The sequence below is a fragment of the Ursus arctos genome, unplaced genomic scaffold (genome assembly GCF_023065955.2).
Source record: "Ursus arctos isolate Adak ecotype North America unplaced genomic scaffold, UrsArc2.0 scaffold_21, whole genome shotgun sequence".
Taxonomy (NCBI): Eukaryota; Metazoa; Chordata; class Mammalia; order Carnivora; family Ursidae; genus Ursus; species Ursus arctos.
Window position 1 is genome coordinate 30,572,596 of NW_026622886.1, and position 22,174 is coordinate 30,594,769.

Below are 22,174 nucleotides of genomic sequence, written 5' to 3' on the forward strand. Positions count from 1 at the left end.
TATTTAGGCATTTTAAGTATAGCTTTAATAAGGAGGCTTTATTACTTAATGTATGCTTATTATTGCATATGCATCATTTAAAAGCTTGACTACATTCTTAACTCTAATAATAGAATTCAATTATAATTACTCTTTGATTAAGACAACAGTATTTCACAGGAAGGCAGCTCATGTATGTACCTTTAATGTCCATGGTTATTCTCATCTGAACCTTTGGCCCTGCGCCAGCACTATTGATTGCATAAACCTAAAAAAAAAAAAAAAAAAAGAAAAGAAAAAAGAAAAAGAAACATCTTGTTACTATTTTTATTATAGTCATATGTAATTTAAAAATGATTCTACTTTTAAAAACTGAATATAGTCTATTTATTATATTTTTCTTGCACTTGCTGAAATGAATACACGTGTGTAGGAAGAACATTAATAATAAAGTAGTTCTTAAAACTGATCTTGTAGTACTAAGTCCTGAGAACAAAGACTGAGTGACTTCAACAGCCCTGTCATAGTGACCAGGAAAGGATGTGGCTTCAATTTGAGGAGGAGGTGCAGACGCAGAAAAGCCACTATGTCTACACTCCTTCATCTACTCTCACATCTGCTCCTTTCCTCTGTAGCTAGGTAACTCTGGCTTTCTTTAAATCCATATTCAAGACCCTCTTTTTTTCCCTTCTCTGAAATGAAATCCTATTCCTTCAACCTCCTTGTTTTCCTGTATTAAATCATCCCTCTGAAAGTTGGCCTTTATGCCCTTCTTCACCCCTGCCCCAAAGTATCCGACGCTATAACCTGCATAATGCAGCATATACACATAAAACATTTCTGTTTGTATAGACAGAGGGTGATTCACACAAATGTGAATCCTTTCAATTCACTTTACGCTTAAGGAACTGTAGATAGAGAATCTTCTTTTATTTATTTTGCACTATAAAACAAAGACTATATTCTTGCCCAATTTCATTCACAAAAACAATTCAGAATATAATATGTTTATTGGAACTAACTTGTTTTCTATATTTCCACACTATAGATATTTTGGGAATGTTTTTAGGTGAATTAAAATTATAATAATATATATGATGTGGTGGGTATGGTGAATAAACTAAGCCTAAAGAATGTGGTTAAAGAACATCTAAAGGAAATATTTATTGGAGTTTGTAAATTTAAGAAAAGAAGTATCGGGCACCGGGGTGGTTCCGTTGGTTAAGCATCTGCCTTTGGCTCAGGCTCAGGTCATGATCCCAGAATCCTGGGATGGAGACCCAAGCCCCACATGGGCTCCCTGCTCAGTGGGGAGTCTGCTTCTCCTGCTCCCTCAGCCGCTCCCCTCCCCCTGCTCCGCTCGTGCTCATTCTCCTTCTCTCTTAAATGAATAAATAAAATCTTTTTTTAAAAAGTATTAAAAATGGAAAGTGATACTATGGTGTGCTTCGTTATTTTTACTTCTTTGTGGTATAGCCTAACATTTAAGTGAGATAATAAATGAAGAATTAGGTGATCTACTCAAATTGCATTATACAAAGGAGTCACTTGTAAATCTGTTGAATGAAGATACGCAGGTTTTAATTCAGTAGGTTGGGATAGATGTGAAAGTTATATATTTCTAATAAACTCCCAGGTGTTGAGGAAACTATAAATGGCATTTTCTGAACAGTAAGTTAGCGAATTTTTTTTACTGTTCTTTAAATTATGAATTAGTTCTACTTTGTTTCCTGTTTTTTTCTCTTATTCCAAAAGGCAAAACTGATGGAGCACTCACTCCTTCCCATAACTATAATTCTTTAATTCTTACAAAAATCCTATAAAGAAGTCATTATTCTTATTACTTTTCTTTCTTTCTTTCTTTCTTTCTTTCTTTCTTTCTTTCTTTCTTTCTTTCTTTCTTTCTTCTTTCTTTCTTTCCTTTCTTTTTTGGTTTCAAGTCTTTATTTAAATTCCAGTTGGTTAACATACAGTGGTTAACATACAGTGAAATATTAGTCTCAGGAGTAGAATTTACCGTTTGTTTTTTTCTTTTTTAGATAAAGGAACTGAGGTACAGATTTGAGGCAGCTGTGCAGAAACAAACCACAGAGCAGGATTTGAACTCGGATCAGTTTATTCTCTTAACCACCCTCCCTCTAATAGACCCTCCACAATGGTGGTCCGCTTAATGGGATGTGCAACAAGAATCTATCTATCTATATAGATAGATATATATAAATAAAATAAAATATATAGTGATTGAAGGAAGAAATGAAGATATGCAGAAATATAATATAGAGAAAAACATATACATATGAATACAAATTATTAATAACAGCGTTCTGATCATTACACGAGGATCATAAAGAACTGGTAGGAAAATTAATTACTAAGCTACCTGCAGGTTTAGGGCGAACTCTTTGTTGCTTAAAAGATGATATTCTGACCCATATAATTCTATTTGAAAATTTAAGACATACTACAAAATGCATTTTTGAAATAAATTGTGTGTATGTCTGTATGTATATAAACATGCATGGATAATTTAGAATTAGGATATAAAATGCTTAGCTTTAGTAATTATTATGTGAAAGGCAGGTGAATTTCAAACATATACATAGTTATTTCTGCCCTTTGCCTTTGAAATTTGCTTTTCCATTTTCCACTTATAACCACACATAAACAGCTTCCCTTTAGGTAGAATTCTCTCTTTACATATCATTGCCCTCTTGCTTTTAACATGCATTTTCTTTCCCTTCTATTTTATTTCTGGATTTCTACTATTGTTGTGAAAACTTTTTGTTACCTACATATTTTCACAGTGCTTGCTGTATTATAATAGGAAATAAGCAATTCCATTTCTCTAAATGTTATTTTCTGTTGGCATGTCTCACACAACCCTGCAAAAAGACATGAGAAATCTAGCGTGTACCTAAACTGCAGTATTTTTGAATGCTGAGTTTGTAAACTGACTTTGTAAAATAGGTGCATAATTAAAAGCTATGAATGCTTACACTGATGTTATATGTATGTCCTCCTTTTAGTCCTTCTAACATCGCAATGACGGAGGTATCAGTTTGCTGGATAATACTGAGGTTGTGAATCTGGACAGCAGTAGGATCATCTTCTCGGTAAACTAAAGCTTGGTATACTTGGATATTTCCATTGGGTTGAGAAGGAGGAAGAAATGTTAACTGAAATTTTGTAACTTCGTCTGGTATCTTCTGAAATGTCATGTTGTTAGGTGGATCCTTGGGGACTAAAATGAAATATTAGGCAATTAATTTATTAAAATTTGTGTTCCTCTTTTTAATCTCCATATAAAATTCATTTGAGTCAAATTTTTTGTTTATAAAATGGGTTACACAAATTATTTAAACCCTATATGTTATGGAAACAAACAAAATGGGTGATACATGTAGGTCACAGAAATCATAATGGTGATCCAGTTAGTTTGGTTATTTATTTATTTTGACTTTTACATGTATTTATTTTTATGTAGAATGCATCTCCATGACTTTTTGTACTGCTTATTTAAATAATATAGACTCAAAGGAATTTGCAAAAGTGGTACGTACAGTCCCCTAGAACATTCCCTCAGCTTTTCCCAGTGGTGACAACTTACCTAATTGTAGTTTAATATCAAACCTGGATATTGACATTAGTACAATACTGTTAATTAGATTATAGGCCTTATTCAGATTTCACCATTTTTTCATGCTTTCTTAAATGTGTGTGTAGTTCTATGCAATTTTTTCCCATGTAACAGTTCCTGCAATCATCACCAGAAATAAGGTATAAAACTATTCCATTTCCATAAAGAAACTTCCCTGGCTATCCCCTTGTATTTGCACCCTACGCATTCCCACACTAACCATTGTCCTCCATAGTTCTGTCATTTTTAAGAAAAAGAACAGCATAATGCTTAAGTTCCCTCACGGTTGTTGTATGTATCAATGGTTCATTCTTTTTTTTATTACTGAGTAGTGTTCCATTTTGTGGATACACCAAAGTTTGTTTAATCATAGGAAAACATTTAGGTTGTTTCCAGTTTTTTTTGTTCTTACTAATAAACCTGCTATTAACATTCATTTACAGCTGTTTGACGAACATAAATTTTTAATTCTCTGTGATAATTGCCCCAGAATATGATTGCTAGGTAATGTGCTCTAAGTGCATGTTTAGTTTTAGGAAAGGCTGCCAACTATTTTTCAGTGTGGCTGTACCCTTTTGCATTCCCATTAGCAATGTATGAGAGATCCAGTCTCTTTGTATCTTTGCCAGCATTTGGCATCATTATTATTTTATAATTATTATTTTATCTTTTCTAGTAGATGCATAGGATATCTCATTGTGGTTCTAATTTGCATTTCCTTAATAGCTAATGATGCTGAAAATCTATCTTATCATGAGTTTATTTGCCCACTGTATCTCCTTCATGATGAAATGTCTAGTCACGTTTTTTGCCAAATTCTAATTGGATTTTCTTAAGTGTTGAGCTTTGAGAGTTCTTTATATAGTCTAGATATTCCATTTTATTTTTGATAAATAAAAATTAGCCTAATATGCAACACCTAGGTATCAGTAAATTATCATGAAAGAAAGTGATATATGTGAGGATAAAATTAAGTTATGAATATAGGAACCAGTCCTTGCTGCACTACATAGTGTTCTTTATATAAATGACTGATCGCATGAATATATCTATTTTGATCAAATTGAAATGGATATATCTCCCATACTAGGTAAAGGAATTTCCATGAAGAAGCCTGCTAATATTTGACTGTCAAAGGTTCAGATGTTCAAGCTTTAGTATCTTTATTATTTATTATTTTGCAAATATCTTTATAGATAGTACCCTGTAGCAAGCAAAAGAAATGAGTAAATAAATAACAGTGAGAAAAAAAGAGAAACAGATAAACATGTTATAGTGCCAAATATCACATATTAAGTGGAAAAACGCATAGCTAAAGTGAAAAATTGGCTCAAAAATACTTTTGCATTTGCTGTTATACATTTCTATGATATAAAAATATATTTTCTTTTAATAAGAACTTTCTCTAAAAATCAGATCAGGTTTAAGGTTGAATAAGTGAAATAACTCTCTGAATGCTGGAAAGAATTTCCTATTCTCCAAGTATCTTTGGTTTTACACCTAAAATTCTACTCTTAGAGATTTAGTAATAATTTATTTAACTATGATATCTTTGGGAGAGGTAGCACATTAAGATTTGATGATCAGAGGCACCTGGGTGGCTCAGCCAATTAAGCGGCTGCCTTTGGCTCGGGTCACGATCTCGGGATCCTGGGATCGAGTCCTGCATTGGGCTCCCTGCTCAGCAGGAAGCCTGCTTCTCCCTCTCCCTCTGCCTGCTTTCTCTCAAATAAATAAATAAAATCTTAAAAAAAAAAAAAAAGAATCAGTGCTTTATGGTATGAGTGTGAATAAATTCAGGATAATCTTTCCTCATAGGTAGGATGTGGGAGACGTGTAGAAAGTATAAGAAAATAAATATCTGGGATATATGTGGCGGCAAAATGGAAACAAATGAAATTTTAGGGTGCTGAGGATAAGATGTTATCTGTTAATGTAGAACCATAACTTTATAGACAATAGAGTATATAACATAATGAAAAGACTAGCTAAAAAACATGTTTTACCTCCTATACTTACCTTACAGATAGCAACAAATAAACTATAGCAACACATCCCTTCATGTGCTCTTTCCAAAGATATATCTGGTGGCAAAGAACATCAGGAGTCTGAAGGAGGATAGGGCAAGCAAGTTCTGGGAAGCTGACTTTCCACACTTACTCCTATTGGTTACAAACTTATTATTCATTCAGACCCTGTTCGTAGGAACTTGAGGAAATCTGTATGGATTCTGACATTTATTAAATAGGTTATACAAAAAAACATGTCATTTGATTAGGTGATGAAAACAGATACGGTAAGCATGACCTAGATTCTAATTTTGAATTCCAGATTATATAATGATAGAGTATTATTACTTTACTGTGCATTTAAATCATGGACAGAAATAATTAAAATGGAAGTTTACACGAAGCATTATTGGCCATAGACCATTTGAAAAATCATCTCTTAGGCACGGTAACTCAAATTTCTGAAATATGGAGTGCAAAAATAAATACAAAAAAATACAATTAGGACATTTTTATGAACTAATTTGTTTCTGTATTTCCAAGAATTGATTATTGTACATAATTCCACTTAGCCTAAAAAAGGTAAATAGAAAAACTTCACTTCTGTCAGTTATGGTGAATCACTGAATTTTATGTTTTATACGCTTTAAAAATTTCTTGGAATGCATACCCTTTTTAGGGGGCGGTGTGAGAAATTGTAAGAAAGACACTTAAATCTCAGTCAATTTTTAGCAGTGATGGAAAATATGCCTTACCTGATTCTAAAGTAGTAACAATCACTTGAGCACTTGACTTTCCTTCTGCATACGCAGCACTTCCGTTTCCAGTGAATGCTGTGATCACCACAGAATACCTTGTGAATATTTTCAAATCTTTAATTTCTATGGTCTTATTTTCCTCATTTGACTTGATGAAGGAAATATTAAATTCATCGCTATCTACCTATAGGACAAAACAGCTAGTAATTAAAGGAAGCCGCACGTGAGATCCAAATCACCAAAACAATACTACAAAGCTACATGTAGTATATTTATCTAGCCAAGATTTGAATTATTTTTTTCTTGCAGTCAGATTGTCCTGGAAAATCTAAAGTGCCACTTTAACAGTCTACTTATAAGCAATTATTTCAGCAACTGAAAATAAAAGAAGAAAAAAATCAACCAACGACCACAATCAATCCATCCAATGAACAAGCAAGTATTATCTCTGTGTCAATGAAACCTTACTTTCTACTGCAATGTTTTATAAGCGAAAGAATACAGATTTTGGTAATCAACCATTAAAGGTTCAAATCCCAGCTTGGTCATGTAATAGTAGTTCCTGTAGCGTTTGAAAAATTACTTATGTTCTCTGTGTCTCACTTTCTGTGTACGTAATATTGGAGTAATAACATCTATTTATAGTGCTTGGTGAGATTTAGAAAAATGGATCTGAAGTAGCTGGACAGAGATTTTGATATTTTTTGATCATGACCTACAGAAAGGAAACACATTTTGTAACATAATTCAGGCTGTGCATGTGTTTATACTTTATATACACACACACACACACACACACATATATACACACACATACACACACAGACATACATACACACACTTCTTCATAACTTAAAAACAATTTTCAGAAATGCCACTTCTTTCTGAAATGCACTTTGATATTTTCTTCTCTTTTCAATTTTATTCCAGTTCATTTAAAAAATTTTGGTCATGATTGCGGTTTGAAAAACTCCCATCGAGCACTACGCATAGCACTGGATAAGGACTCAGTTAATCATTGATGTTATAATTATTAGATGTGCAAAAATGAGTATCCTTAGGTGTATTAAATATAGTCGTATAGTGTGTTCAAACACAGTCTGCTTTGATGAAGAGTCTGGCTTATTCGCCGCAGGGATTAAACATAGCTAAAGTTTCTAGCAATAAAAAGAAGGGTTTTTCCTGAGATGAATATCAGAAAATCTGAAATCCTACAATGCATGCTACTCTCAGGTATCCGAATTGAAACACTTAGAACCAGATTGTAGACACTGTTCACACTACTAAATTCATTTCCAACTTGACCTTTCCTTGTAACTTTGAAAGATTTCTTGTTCAAAATATTCTTCAAATGCTCTTTTCTAAGAGCTGTTTTAACTTAAAGATGTTGCTATGAGAAACACAGCAAAAGGCTGATAAATAACATACGCATTGCAAAGTCAAATCGATGTTCCCACCTTAGAGCACTGAAGGCAGTTGCCTCCTTCCTCTAAAGTGGCCGAAGAGCAGATCAGCATAGGGATACTACTGATCAAGAGCATATTCTCACTGGTAGAAAGTAGGTGTGATTCAGTTAGCTGTCAGCATTTAACATCACATAGAAATCTAGCTTTTTAAATTATCCTTAAAACTAGGCTTATATTCATGCTGGGTAGTAATTATCTAGAGATGAGTGTTAGCTGACTTCTATAATGGGGCACAAGTCTCCAATTCACCACTGTTTCACTCAACTGGGTGAAGTTTATGTTCCTTGACTGACCACTATACCTATTTGAATTCTAATTTTATAGAGTTGAGGTGAATTCCACAACATTCCATAGTTATTTTGTAGCTGAGATATGATTTGCCCCCAAGTCTTTCAAGAATCCAGAACTCTCTACACTACTACACTGGGCCTGATCTTATAAAGTAAAATTAAAATTATTTTAATGTCTTCCATTAAAATAGTCCATACTAAATACTGAGTAGTAAAAATATGACATAACATGCCTGTGATCTACTATATCTTAAAAATAAATTTAATAAAATCCAAAAAGAATGGTGGGTCCGCAAATACAGAATGTACCAAAATTCATTTATTTTTCTTCACTAAACCTACTCTGTTGTTGTTATTGTTAATCATTACTTGTCCACTCACCTGGGACTGAAACCTCAGACCTTTTTAATTCATTATTTCCCTTCCAACAATTTCAAGCTTGGTTGCTCATATTATATTTGATCATCTATTATTATTATGAAATGTGTCCTATTATTTTTGCAGTATGGTGGTTTTATAGACAACGTCAGCAATTAGACTTTGATTCTATTTTCTCTCCTTTTCCTACTCCATTTGCCCCCTTCCCCACCTGGCATACCACTATTCATTCCTCAAGTTCTACAACCAATTTAACCTGCTCTTGAAGTCTCCTCTCTATCGTATGCCCCTCATAACACATAACAGGAACTTCAATTACTTTGCTAGTTTATATTCCAAAAAACTGCATAGCTCACCTTCTGTAATTAGCTGTTTATATTCTGGTGTTTCCCACTAGAATGTGAGCTACTTATGCTTTGCATCCTCGTTGTGGTGAACAGAAACGATAAATATTTGTTATTTCGGAAAAAAAAAGGGAACAGTGAACAAAGGACTACAAAATGCATGAATTTCTAGTAGTATCATCCAGGGTGATATCTGTGCCCATATATCTTTAAGACTGTCAAGTTTTGCTTAACTTGAGTCTTTTAGGAAAAGAGTTTTATGCCTCTGTGACTAGTATTTGGCAAAGGCCAGGCTACAGCATAAGCCTTAAATTCAATGACATGTGTTCTTCCCTGGAAGCCAATGATTTTTGAAGATAGATAATTATATATCCATGAAATGAGCTGCAGATAAGCTCTATAAAGACAATGACCACATCAGACTTGTTCTAGGCATCCAGCACCTAGCACAATGCAGGCATGTTGGATGTATTTAAAACTATGTGTCAAATGAATAAAGGAGAGAAGGAACTAAATGATAGCCTTGTTCCAAGAACCCTGGGGAAAATACAAAGTGCTACAATCTATTTGAATTCTTGCTGGTTTTGACCCAAAAGTTTTGGATGAGCATATATTTCAACTTGGCAAATTTTATTTGCTACTTGGTCATTTTTCCTTTCTCCTATCACACCATTGTCTACTGGTTGTAACCAGGTCTTAACTGCTTGAGAAGCTATCATCTTTGTGCCTCAACTCTCCTTGATGCAAAATGAAGATCATATATTTACAGCAAAATGTTAGATAAGGTAAGGTAATGCTATGGAGAGGCTACTGTGTAACTGATATAAAGTAAGCAATTACCATGTTAGTCATCCTTTTCTCTTTCCCTTGCTCATTTTTAATCTCAGTAAGAATACTAAGAAAATGATGTTATAAATCACTTTCAAAAATATTTTATTTTCCATTCCTTTAAGCACAAATTTCAAGAGAGAACTATTTTCATTTATAAGGTGTCTTTGACAGAAGAGAGCATTATCATTTTGTAATTTGCTTTTAATACATATTCCCAGAGCATTTGTCATGCATGTTGATTACTTTTGGCTAATTATGAACTTAAAGTCTTCACAAATAAGCTCTAAAAAGGAACATAAACAGAAGACTGAATGGGGTTAACAAATGCACCAATAATCCCTTAAATCTTCTTTTAATCATGACAGGTCTTTTGAGGTAGAAGTACTTCCATTTTAGAAATAGCATAAAGACGTAATAAAATTATAAACGTTAAACAAAAGATAGGTAGAGACAGCAAGGAAGGGGAAGAATTCACCATAAATTATTTGACTCAATGCATTAGATGCCATGAGAAAAGAGCAGTCATCAGGCCAAGTAAAACCCAAGCAGGGCCCTCACAAGGTTTTTCTAATCCTAATCCCAGCTAACAACTCTGCATATTTACGTGGTTGAGCACCCTGTTTTAGGTGAAAGGCTTGACTCTTATGCTTGGGTTTCCTTCCATCTGGATGGCTACTCCAGTCTGGTGCCTTTGGTGGCCTTTTGTTTACATGTTTGGATTCCCCAGGATTCAATTCTCAGGTTAGTTCTTACAGAAGAGCTTCTCAAACTACATGTCCCATATTTAATCTCATCCCTTCCTATCATTTCAACTATCATCTAAATACCAACACTTCCAAATCTGCAAATTCAGGTCTCCTCTCCTGAGCTCCAGATCTCTATATAACAGTGCTAGGGGAGTATCTTCATCTGGAGGGCTCCCTGGCATCTCAAACTCAGCACCTCTAATACTGAATTCATTCCTTTCCTTTACAAATCGTTCTCCTCACAATTTTCCAAATCCTATATCATAAAGTCATCCTCGATTATTCCTTCCACTCACCACCCACCGATTTTCTCCACCAAATCCTGTAGATGTAAATTATTTTCCATTCCATTCCCTCACTACATTTCTTCTGTCCTTACCATTTCTTACCCAGTTCCTCTTACAGCGTCCTGTCCCCTTGCTGAATTTTGCACTAAGACTGCTCTATCCTCTGCAGGGCAACCAAGCTGATCCTATAAAATAGAAATCTATATCCCAACACTGCTTTAATTCCTCAATTGACACTCCACTGGCCTTATCATAAAACCCAAATTCTGTTATGTGTTATACAGTCTGCCTCCTAATCTAGCTTCTCTCAGTAGTTTTCTTGAATGCTTTGACCAAGGATTCCCGAACGACTTGCTTCTTCTTGAATGAATCTTTCTTTTCACGCTTTTAGTACCATTTCTTTCTCATGGTCTGCTTCAGGTGTTTTTCAATATTAAGCTATAATTTACCTTATTTGGGAGCTATTTCTCCTAATGCCTTCTCCCTTCACCTTTCATATTATGAGTTTTTCTGTATTTTATTGTTATTATTATTTAAAATATGGAATGCTTCATGAATTTGTGTGTCATCCTTGCGCAGGGGCCATGCTAATCTTCTCTGTATCATTCCAATTTTAGTATATAAGCTGCTGAATTAAGTACTTTCTCACTCTATTTTAAACCAGTATATTATTATCAATTTAACCCCTCATTTATAAACATTATGTAAAAAAAAATTATCTAAAACCTGGGGATAAATATGATAATCCTGCTAATAATACTTTACTTACACTAATTGAGCCTTACTTACATTTATTGAGTCTTACTCAGGCAATGTTTAAAGTTCTTTATGCATATTTTCTAATTCAGTCTTCACAAGATCTCTGTAACCTGGGTACAATTATTTATTTATTTTTTTAATGATTTTTTATTATATTATGTTAGTCACCATACAGTACATCCCCGGTTTCCGCTGTAAAGTTCGATGATTCATTAGTTGCGTATAACCTGGGTACAATTATTAATCTTTCTTTTACAGATATGGATACTGAAACACACACACGCAGGTTAAGTAAGTTGCCTGAGGTCTAACACAGCAAGGATTAAAATTCAAATAGTCTGGTTCCAAAATGTGTATTCTTAATCACTTTCTTTCTTTCTTTTTTTTTTTTTTTTTTTTAAAGATTTTATTTATTTATTTGACAGACAGAGACAGCCAGCGAGAGAGGGAACACAAGCAGGGGGAGTGGGAGAGGAAGAAGCAGGCTCATAGCAGAAGAGCCTGATGTGGGGCTCGATCCCATAACGCTGGGATCACGCCCTGAGCCGAAGGCAGACGCTTAACCGCTGTGCCACCCAGGCGCCCCTCTTTTTTTTTTTTTTTTAAGATTTTATTTATTTATGTGACAGAGAGACAGCCAGCGAGAGAGGGAACACAGTAGGGGGAGTGGGAGAGGAAGAAGTAGGCCCCCAACAGAGGAGACCGATGTGGGACTCGATCTTGGAACGCCGGGATCACGCCCTGAGCTGAAGGCAGACGCTTAACGACTGCGCCACCCAGGCGCCCCTCTTAATCACTTTCTATACCATCTTTTGCAGAAGGTAAGACACACCTTACCGATTTGACATCTATCAGATAGAATGTTGGTCCAGTAATGGTAGCAGGTTCACTCCAGCTGATGTTGATGCTAAAAGGTGATGTTGCTACTACATACACACTTTCAGGAGGACCATCTGGAGCTGTGAAAATAGAACATCAATTACCCTGGGACATTTGAGTTAGTCTTTGTTACAATACAAGATTAGAAAAGGCCATGAGAAAAGGATAGTGATTAATTATACATTAATTTATAGTTCACAGCATGCTAAAGGCATTGGCAAATCAAAAGATGTAATTCCTTTCAAAATAATTCTTATATATGAGAAACTTCCACGTGAGAAATTAATAATCATAAATATATGATTTTAAACTACAAATTAATATTTTGAAAACATTACTATTGCAAAATAAATCTTTTTTTTAATAAATGCTTTTATTTAAAAATAGATTGTCTAATAATGTTGTTTTAGGAAGACCTGAAGAAACATGTTTGACTACAAAAAAAAAGTGAAACTGAAACAAGGGAATTATATTTAAAATTGGGTTGCTTTTATTGTTTTCACAGAGGGAGTAACATAGGAAATAGGTTATACAACTGATATTATCACACATGTAAACGTTTCCTGAATTCATTATGATTCCACACAAATTCTTTAATTTGTCCTATTTTTATTACTATTGTTTTTGATCAAGAGTACAAAGCAAGAGATAATATTTTAGGGAACTGAAACCCCTTGTGAAACCCCTGCTGAAAACCCTTGTGTAAATTTTCAATTTGTGAAACTGCTAGGAACCAGAAGAGTTTTTAGGATGTTAAGAAGGATTTAGTCACCACTGATTTCACATACATTGAACTAGGAACACTGTTACGCATATCTCTGTCCTACTACAGCCTCTAGTCAATTCTAGGGGCATTAAATACTTGGAGATAAGAATTTCCCAGTTTTCCTTATCTTTAAATCCATATGAGCAAACATTACTGAACAAATATTATTCCACAGACCCTGAGAAGGTATAAAGAAGATTATTCAAATATTCCTTTCCTCAAATAATTTATAAGAGCACCAAATTGTACTAGCTTGGTCAAACAAAATTTCTGGGCCTCAGTTTCCTCCTCATATGCATATTGCATAGTGTTTTAAAAGAATCATAAATTCAAAATGTGTGAAAGGGGCCAGTTAGTTCACTGTTTGGCCCATTATTGTCAATTAATACAATATATTCTAATAAAAGGCTAAGTTAAGATAAGGACTAATTAGAAATACAAAGAATCTACTGTGAGTGGGCAAAGGGCAAAGTGGTGAATACAGATGGGGCAGGGAGCCTAGGTAAAGTTGCGCAGAGGAGATGGGAATTGAATAGGCTTTGAAAGATGAGAAGGATTTCAATAATCAGAGGAGTGGTTTAGAGGCACTTCTTTGCTGAGAGGATCACAAGGAAAGCCACAAAGACATAAACAGCGGGGTCCACAGACAGAATTTTATCACTGTAGAAGTGTTTTCCTTGGTAATCTTATGTTTATTATCTTATACATTAAAAAATATTGTCCTAGGAAGGAGTCCACACGCTTCATCAGACTGCCAAAGGAATCCATGGTACAAAAAAGATTCAGAATCCCTAAATTCGAGGAGTACGGATATCCCAGAGAGACTGGTGTTCATACAATAAGGAACAAGCCTCACATGGTCTTTTGGGACCTAAGTTAGGTTATTATGTTAAAGCGTTTGAAGCTCATTCTTTAAATAACAGAATGCCACTGAAGGATTTTGAAAAAGAAATTATTTTTCTAACGATTTAGGAAGAAAATTCCAGTAGTTATAAAATAAGTAAGTGCTCTGAAGCATTGAGTCCAGGGACGCTATTTCCAAAAAGCCAGATAAGATATGATGAGATCCTAAATTAGATTAGTGGCCCTAGGAATGGATAGGAAGAGATGAACCCTGGAGTCATTTAGAAAATTTGATTTAAAAAAAACTTAAGGCTGATTATATGTGGGTAAAAATTGACATAGAGGATGTAGCAAAAGCTAATTCATGTGTTAATACCAGGAGACTGTTGATAGAATTCTTACCAGCAGCATATTCAAGAGCAGATACTGGTTTTGGTAGGGATAAGACTACTGAAGGACATAATAATTTTGGATTTGTACTCATTGAGTCTGAGACAAAAGAACTGAGAATGCCTACCTGATTTGAAAGATAAGCCTAGAACTAGGAAGACAGGGCCAGGATGGAAAAGAATTTTTTTAAAATTTCAGGTAATTCCTTACACATCAAGATAGCATAAATACAGCAAGTGAGTCACATGCTCTGAAGGGAGCCAAAGGTTTATTTCAGGACCAGATAGTTATTTAAAATGTTAATATTGGGGCGCCTGGGTAGCACAGTCGTTGAGCGTCTGCCTTCGGCTCAGGGCGTGATCCCGGCGTTCCGGGATCGAGTCCCACATCAGGCTCCTCCGCTGGGAGCCTGCTTCTTCCTCTCCCACTTCCCTGCTGTGTTCCCTCTCTCACTGGCTGTCTCTCTGTCACATAAATAAATAAAATCTTTAAAATAAATAAATAAATAAATAAATAAATAAATAAAATGTTAATAGTAGTGACAATTTTCAAACTACAAATGTGTTAATAGCACTTAGAGTATGTTTCCAAGAGAGATATTATGTGTGGAATTTAGGTACCCAATTCAGCCCATAAAAATATATTCTTTTTTTTTAAGATTATATTTATTCATTTGACACACAGAGAGAGATAGCAAGAGAGGGAACACAAGCAGCGGGAGCAGGAGAGGGAGAAGCAGGCTTCCCGCTGAGCAGGGAGCCCAATGTGGGGCATGATCCCAGGACCCTGGGATCATGACCTGAGCTGAAGGCAGACGTTTAACAACTGAGCCACTCAGGCACCCCCATAAAAATATATTCTAATAGTAGCATTAAAATATTTTAAAAGAATATTCAGATGTAACAATAGAGGAGTCTAGCAATCGTGTATAAGGAAGTTTCTGTGGGAAAATGCCTTTGAGGTGCCAAACATATCTTTCCTACACATACCTTTTCTGGCCCTTGTGTAACACTCTGGACATTGACTCGGAGATCTAGTCCGTATGGCCCAGGAAGGCATCCGGAGAGAGAGTGAAGAGGGAATGTTTCAGGATTCAGAGGTCTGAAGAGCTGAGAAGTGCTAATAATGATGACAGAACTGGGTACATGATTACTCTGGTAACAAATGTGGAGAGATCGTGGAATCCCAGCACTTAAACACCTGCATATCCTAACATCTTCAGTCTTTATTACTTCTAATTTTATGGTCCTAGATTTATGAAAAGTGTTTCAAATTGTAGCATAATTCATTTAGATAATTACATATAACAAATGAGAGCTATGAGAGATCTCCTGCCACTAGCATAATTAATTGCTTTTGGATGCCCTAACAGAACAATGCACTTCATATTCAAGAGTGGCAACCCTCTTTCCTTTCCAAACTAGATGTTCCTTAGAAATGTTATGCCCACCTTAACAAGTAGCAAAATAACAAATAGCATCCCTGAATCTCTCTATTCGGAATGTTAAATGAGGAGTGGATAGGCCTCAGGACCTGGGACACCATTACTGATCATGATTGCACTCTTTCCTCACAGAGAAATCTGCTTTGAAAAATATAAGATGTTTTGTAGATTTTAACGGCCTATCTTCTGCTGCCTTTGACTCTATAAACGGGATGGGCTAGAAGTTAAGTACAAATTTGTTAAGACAGCTACCAATTAATAATTAATGTTTTTATTATTTAACACTAATATTTTTGCAAAACCTGCCTTCTAGCTCTGTAAGAAGCATTGTGGAAAGGAACAGTTTTCTGACAGGCCGCAAATTTAGATTATACCACTCTAAGAAAATATTTTAGGCTCCCTTTCTCTTTAGTTATACCCAAATGTTCTGTTGGCTTTTAGATGAAATTTATATGTTTATCCAACAAGCAAATATTGATTGAGCACCTTCCGTGTGCCAGAGACTAGGAAGACACAAAGACTATAGAAGTGATGGATGTAGTTGTAGACCTATCCATATAGAGTTTCTAGAATATGATTGCTCTTCTTCACTCAACAACTATTTATTGAACCCCTACTACATGGTGGGCATTTTTGAAGTGCTGGTGATAGAGAAGAAAACCAAAGACATAAACATCATAGAACCTCTATTTTAGTGGAGGGAGATAAATAATACATTTTATAAAAATTTAGATAAGTTAAAACTAATATATAGGGGCGCCTGGGTGGCTCAGTCATTAAGTGTCTGCCTTTGGCTCAGGGTGTGATCCCGGAGTCCTGGGATCGAGCCCCACATCAGGCTCCTCTGCTGGGAGCCTGCTTCTTCCTCTCCCACTCTCCCTGCCTGTGTTCCCTCTCTCGCTGGCTGTCTCTCTGTCAAATAAATTAAAAAAAAAAAACAAAAAAAACTAATATGTAAGTAAATTACATACTATGTTAGGAAGTGATATGTACCATGACAAAAAATGAAGCAGGATAGTAAGAATGGGAATGCTAATGGGAATTACTATTTTAAATATGGTGATGAGGGCATACCTCTGTAAGCAGGTGACATTAAAACAAAGATTTGAAGGAGGTAAAGGTACATGGGAATGTTTGAAGCAAGAGTGTCACAGACAAGACTGGAATTTTGAGAATTTCCTAAAGAATATTACCTAAAAGAAATTTGAAAATATCATGTACTTAAAAGTATGCTATAATATTTGGACAATATTAAAATAATTAAGTATTGTTTAATAATAGACAAGCATTTTGAAGCAAAATGGCCCTGAGGCAGGATTTTTCCTGGTCTATTCTAGGAATAATAAGGACTCCAGTGAGGCTGAAGCCAGGTAATAATGAGAGTAAGAGAGGAAATGGGAGCCAGTTTGTGTATGGCCTTTAAGGCCAGGGTTAGGGGCTTTGTAAGAACTGCTGTCACAGGTAAAAAGACAACACCATAGTATATTTTCATGGACTAAAGGGGCCTCTATAGATTTTGATGCTTGATATCTAACTCATACCAGAAAGATGGGTCAAACTTAATTAGATCCAAAGAGAAAATATTATCTCCATAATCTAATTCGTATACCTCTAGAAAGTATACCAGTTCAATAGCTGTTGGTACTAACTTTTAAACCAAACTCATTCTATCAGGCAGGCATGATGGTACATTATTGACAGACACCACAGACAGTTTACTGATAATTTTCTGTGACTAAGAAAGTTGATGAGATTTTTTTTGTGACTAATGGTAGCCTGTCTTTGGAAATCTTTCCAAGGAAATATGTCTACGTCTCCTCTGCTCTGTAGTTTGGATCTTTTGGGACTCAAGTGAGAGCAGATCCAAAATCATTTCCCAAGGGAAACCTTGGCTAGTCTTGCAAGTATGTCTGTAGACCAGCTCAGAAAGCAGTATGAAGCCTTACTTCAACTCTTGTCTTTCACAAGAAAATGTCAACCCTGCAATCATTCCTTAAATACTAGTAATCAAGCCGTCATCAGCGAGTGTCTGCTACCCCAAGCAGAGCTGAGAGAAAAATGACATTTAAAGATCATTCGTGGCACACACTAAGCAACTAACCAACTGGAGTACTCAATATTTTCAGTTTTATACACTAATCAGTCATTATTAAAAAAAGGCAAGGTATTTAGCCCCTCGCTGAGCTGTGCTTTAATACCATTTCTTGAACTTTTCCCAAAGACTTTTTCTTTTGTCTTTTTTAAGAAACACTAAACAACATTTGCATTTTCAGTAAATTTGATGAAATTGTCTGTTTTTTTATACAAGTGTTTCCTGTGTTGAATCCTTTGTGAAAAATTTCTCTTAGAATGTGGTATATCAATCTGTATTCTTAAAGGATTAGCATATAATGATATAAGAACTCCTAAATCTGAATTAAAAAAAATAAAAGCAAACACATACATTACTAAACTGATATAAGAATATATTATATGCACATAACTGATTCTTATCTGTATAAAGCAATTAAAGATAATCATTTAATTCACAGTTAATTTAAGAGAAATAATATAAAACACCAAAATGCTTGTCTATTATTAAACAATACTTAATTATTTTAATATTGTCCAAATATTATAGTATACTTTTAAGTACATGATCTTTTCAAATTTCTTTTAGGTAATATTCTTTAGGAAATTCTCAAAATTCCAAAAATACATAATAAAATATATGAGTATTTTTTTCTCTCTTATTCCAATGTGTAGTAAACTATTACTAGAGTCATATAAGGGAGAATGCAAAATTACAATTACAAATGTCAACCAGCAAAACCAAGGAAGCTTAAAGCAGTAAAGGTGTGGGGAGATGAAAATATGCCAGTTTAAAAGCTTAGTAACGTATGAGCATCTTTGGGAGACTTTGTTTGTCTCCCCATAAACTGTCACATTCTGATTTAGGATTGTTTGTGAAATGAATCTAGTCAGTAATGGGCCAAGATATCACTATACCCTTTCTCTTATAAATCACAGCAATTTACTCAGTAGGAATGATCTATCTTTATTCTCTCATTCCCCATAATCCAATCACTTCCTCTCATAAGCACTTTTCCCCTGGTTTTCACAATAATGCATTTTCTGTAACTAACAACCATCATTTCCTGATTATCATGCTTCTATCCTTGCACAGGAATGTGGGTCTTATGTGGGTCAGGGTCATCTTTCCCATCCATCTGTGTCCCTGTGCTAAGTGTGTTAGCTGAAAGGTGAGTCTGGATAGACCATCATTTTGCCTCATACATATAAGAGTTTTAATGCCCCCAAGTCTATGCCAGTTTGATTAAGAACCATATATTTTGGTGTGTCTAATACTATACTTTCAAAATAAGCACATTCAAAGACTTATTAGTAACTTTGCCTTCTGTAGAACCCTGCAAATTTAATCTAATGACAAAAATGTAGAAAATATTGTATAGTTTTTTAGTGCGCCATGCTATCGTGACTTTCCTAAAAGAATAAACATAAATATATAAATGATTTGACAACAACTTACAAGACAGAAAATCTTGAGCTCTGCACACATGTGATTTAAATTGTCTTGTATATAATATGTGGATTTAAGTTGAGCTTAAACTTATTTCAAGGGCCTACCCTTCAGGGTATTTTAGTTTCAGGATTTGGTAGAGTAGACTACCACATTCCTAGCTACTATCATCACTACATGAGGGACTCCATTCTTTCTCAGCTTATACAAGTATTAGTCCCTAGGACGGTGAGTTGGCTTTGATTCAGCACACCTGGAAGAATTAGCTTTAAGTTTTACTTGTCTCTCAGGACTAGAGGAAATCTAATTGGCTTGGTGGTTTTAGTGGATTCCTTGCATTTTAAATAATTCAGCTCATCAAGGGACCTGAAGAAGTTCAGCAATTAGATTGACTACATGCACGCAGGCCAAGAGCATCCCAGGACACATTGTATTGGTTACAACACTACACTAATCAGCTATCCTTCCCTGATGCTGAATGTTTCCCTAAAGCCCAGTGATCTCATTGCCTAGTATGGGATAATATGGTCGGTGTACAAAATATTTCCTACTATTCTACAGGACCTTAATTTTGTTTTATAGTTAGATTTTCCTACAGCAAGATGGCATCACAAAGGCAAATATTGTAAGCCTAACAATCTGTCCAATCAGACTGTTTGATGAGTATTGGGAATGATTCATGGATGCCCATAGTAGTAGACCTCACTGAATGACCATTTTCTGTGATTTGTAATGAATAATTTTCTGAGTCATCTCAGTCTGGCTTAAGTTGAAAAATAATACAAAATACAAAAAACCCTCTCTTCCAACACTAGCCATGCCAGGTAAGAATAAAAATATTCTGATATTAGTACTGTTGTTTTTAGGATCAGAAAGCACATCTTTTTCTAGAATAGCATCATGTTTATAAAAATAACTTTCTACAACAGTGGTTCTCAAAATGTGGTCTCCACACAAGCAGCATCAATATTACCTGGGAAGTTGTTAGAAAAGCAAATTCTGAAGTCACACGCCAGACTTAACTGAATCAGAAGCCTGGGCAGGGATTAAATTACTGCTTCTGTGAGGGCTTGTGAAGCAGTGGAGGAGGGCTTCGGAGCTGGTGGTGATAAACATGGAAATGTTCATCCAGCCAATTCATACTCTACAGACTGGTCTCTTCCTACCTTCCATTTATTTTAATTCTGGATAAACTATGAAGAGGTTTCTCCCTACTGTCGCTCCCTCCCATTCCCACAGTAATAACAGGCCACTGTGTTACGTAAGAACGCAGAATCTCTGCGAAGGAACCACCTGGAATAATATAGATAAGGCCATCACCATATCAGATGGGGGCATCACCACAATGGAGTACTGGGACCAAGATAAATGCCCCTATTTCATCCTTCCATTCATTGTATGTAGGTAAGATAACTATCAGGTGTATCAGCAAAGAGAAAAGAAACTGAAAGTGTAATTTGAAGAAAACTCCCATCCAATCTGTTTGGGAATGGAGATGGTTGGATTATATACTAGAAGCTTGTCTAATATCTCCAGGTCTGCTTTAGTCCCAGTTGTCAAAGTTAATAATATCACATAGTGATAATCCTTAAAATTTCTTTTAACTCTTTGGTTCTTAGCACTTTTGCTGAAAAAGACATTGGATTTGTTCATGCAAATGGGATTTTAAAATATTTTTATTTATATTCTGGAAAACTTGCTTAAGGTTTGGCAAAAGCCTTTTTCTGACACTAAATATTGAATGTTAGTAAATTAGTAAATAAGTAAATAGTTTAATTTTATATGCTTATTATTTCCTTTAAATTACTATTTAACCTGGATAGTTCTCTTTGTAATCCTACTTAGCACCTCTCTGCTTTTTTTTTTTTTTTAAGATTTTACTTATTTATTTATTTGAGAGAGCAAGAGTGAGCAAGAGAGAGAGAGAAGGAATGGGGCAGGGGGGGGTCAGAGGGAGAGGGAGAAGCAGACTCCCTGCTGAGCAGGGAGCCCAATGGGGGATTGATCCTTGGACCATGGGATCACGACCTGAGCCAAAGGCAGATGCTTAACTGACTGAGCCATCCAAATGCCACTCTCTGCTTCTTTTTTGTGGTACTTTCATATCACCAGCAGGCTTTGCCCAAGTCCTATTCAAGATCTAAGAGCACGGCCTCTACCCTAGAAATAAATGAAGTTCACGAATGAATCAATGTGTATAAAGTTCTTAGAATAGAACCAGCACATAACACTTGATAAGTTTAGCTATTGTTGTCATTATTCTTAACAACTCAACCAAGGGCTCTCAATTCAGTTGTTGGGTCCAACCAAAACTGCCCCAAGCTACCAGGCATAGCAATTATATGGTCTTTCAGATTTGGGAGTTTTCCATAATCAAATCAGAGTTCTCCCCACCTCCTTAGTAATGCAGAAGAAAACGGGGCTGAATTTTTGTTGACCCAGGGCCTAGTATTGAGATTAAAGACTAAAAATCACAAGGAACTAAGCCTAACTTCATACTTCTGAACCAAGGAAAAAAAAAGATTCTCAGGAGAGTCCAAATAAATTCAATTCATCATGAGATTTGAAGTTTGAGATGAGAAAGTAAGAGAATTCATTTGAATATTTGAAAGATAAGATGTAGTGAGTTATACTTAGGGGAAAGATATTTTTTTCTCATTTTTTCCTTATGATAACCAGTTTTTCTATAATATTAATGATTTTAAAATACCTGATGATCTTTATAATATCCTTTGATTTTCAGTGATTTTGTTGAAAAACATGTTCTATGTGCTTATGTAATAGAATTTAAAAATATTTTTATTTAAACTCTAAAAACGTGTTTAATAATCTGGCAAAAACTCTTCTG

General features: G+C 35.1%; 1 protein-coding gene and 1 non-coding gene across 2 annotated transcripts in view; both read right to left on the reverse strand.

Annotated features, from left to right (window-relative positions):
• The window catches only part of PTPRQ (protein tyrosine phosphatase receptor type Q), a 257,068-nt gene that overhangs the window by 58,964 nt on the left and 175,930 nt on the right, over positions 1-22,174 (reverse strand). Inside the window, exons 45-48 of the mRNA XM_057316413.1 lie at positions 12,322-12,443; positions 6,381-6,567; positions 2,976-3,220; positions 181-247 (exon numbers count right to left, since the gene is read on the reverse strand). Of these exons, the coding sequence (XP_057172396.1) occupies positions 181-247; positions 2,976-3,220; positions 6,381-6,567; positions 12,322-12,443 (621 nt within the window). The remainder of the gene's footprint in view (positions 1-180; positions 248-2,975; positions 3,221-6,380; positions 6,568-12,321; positions 12,444-22,174) is intronic.
• LOC113256470 (U6 spliceosomal RNA) lies at positions 11,260-11,368 on the reverse strand. Its single transcript, XR_003316680.1, has one exon. It is a non-coding gene; the product is annotated as a U6 spliceosomal RNA (small nuclear RNA).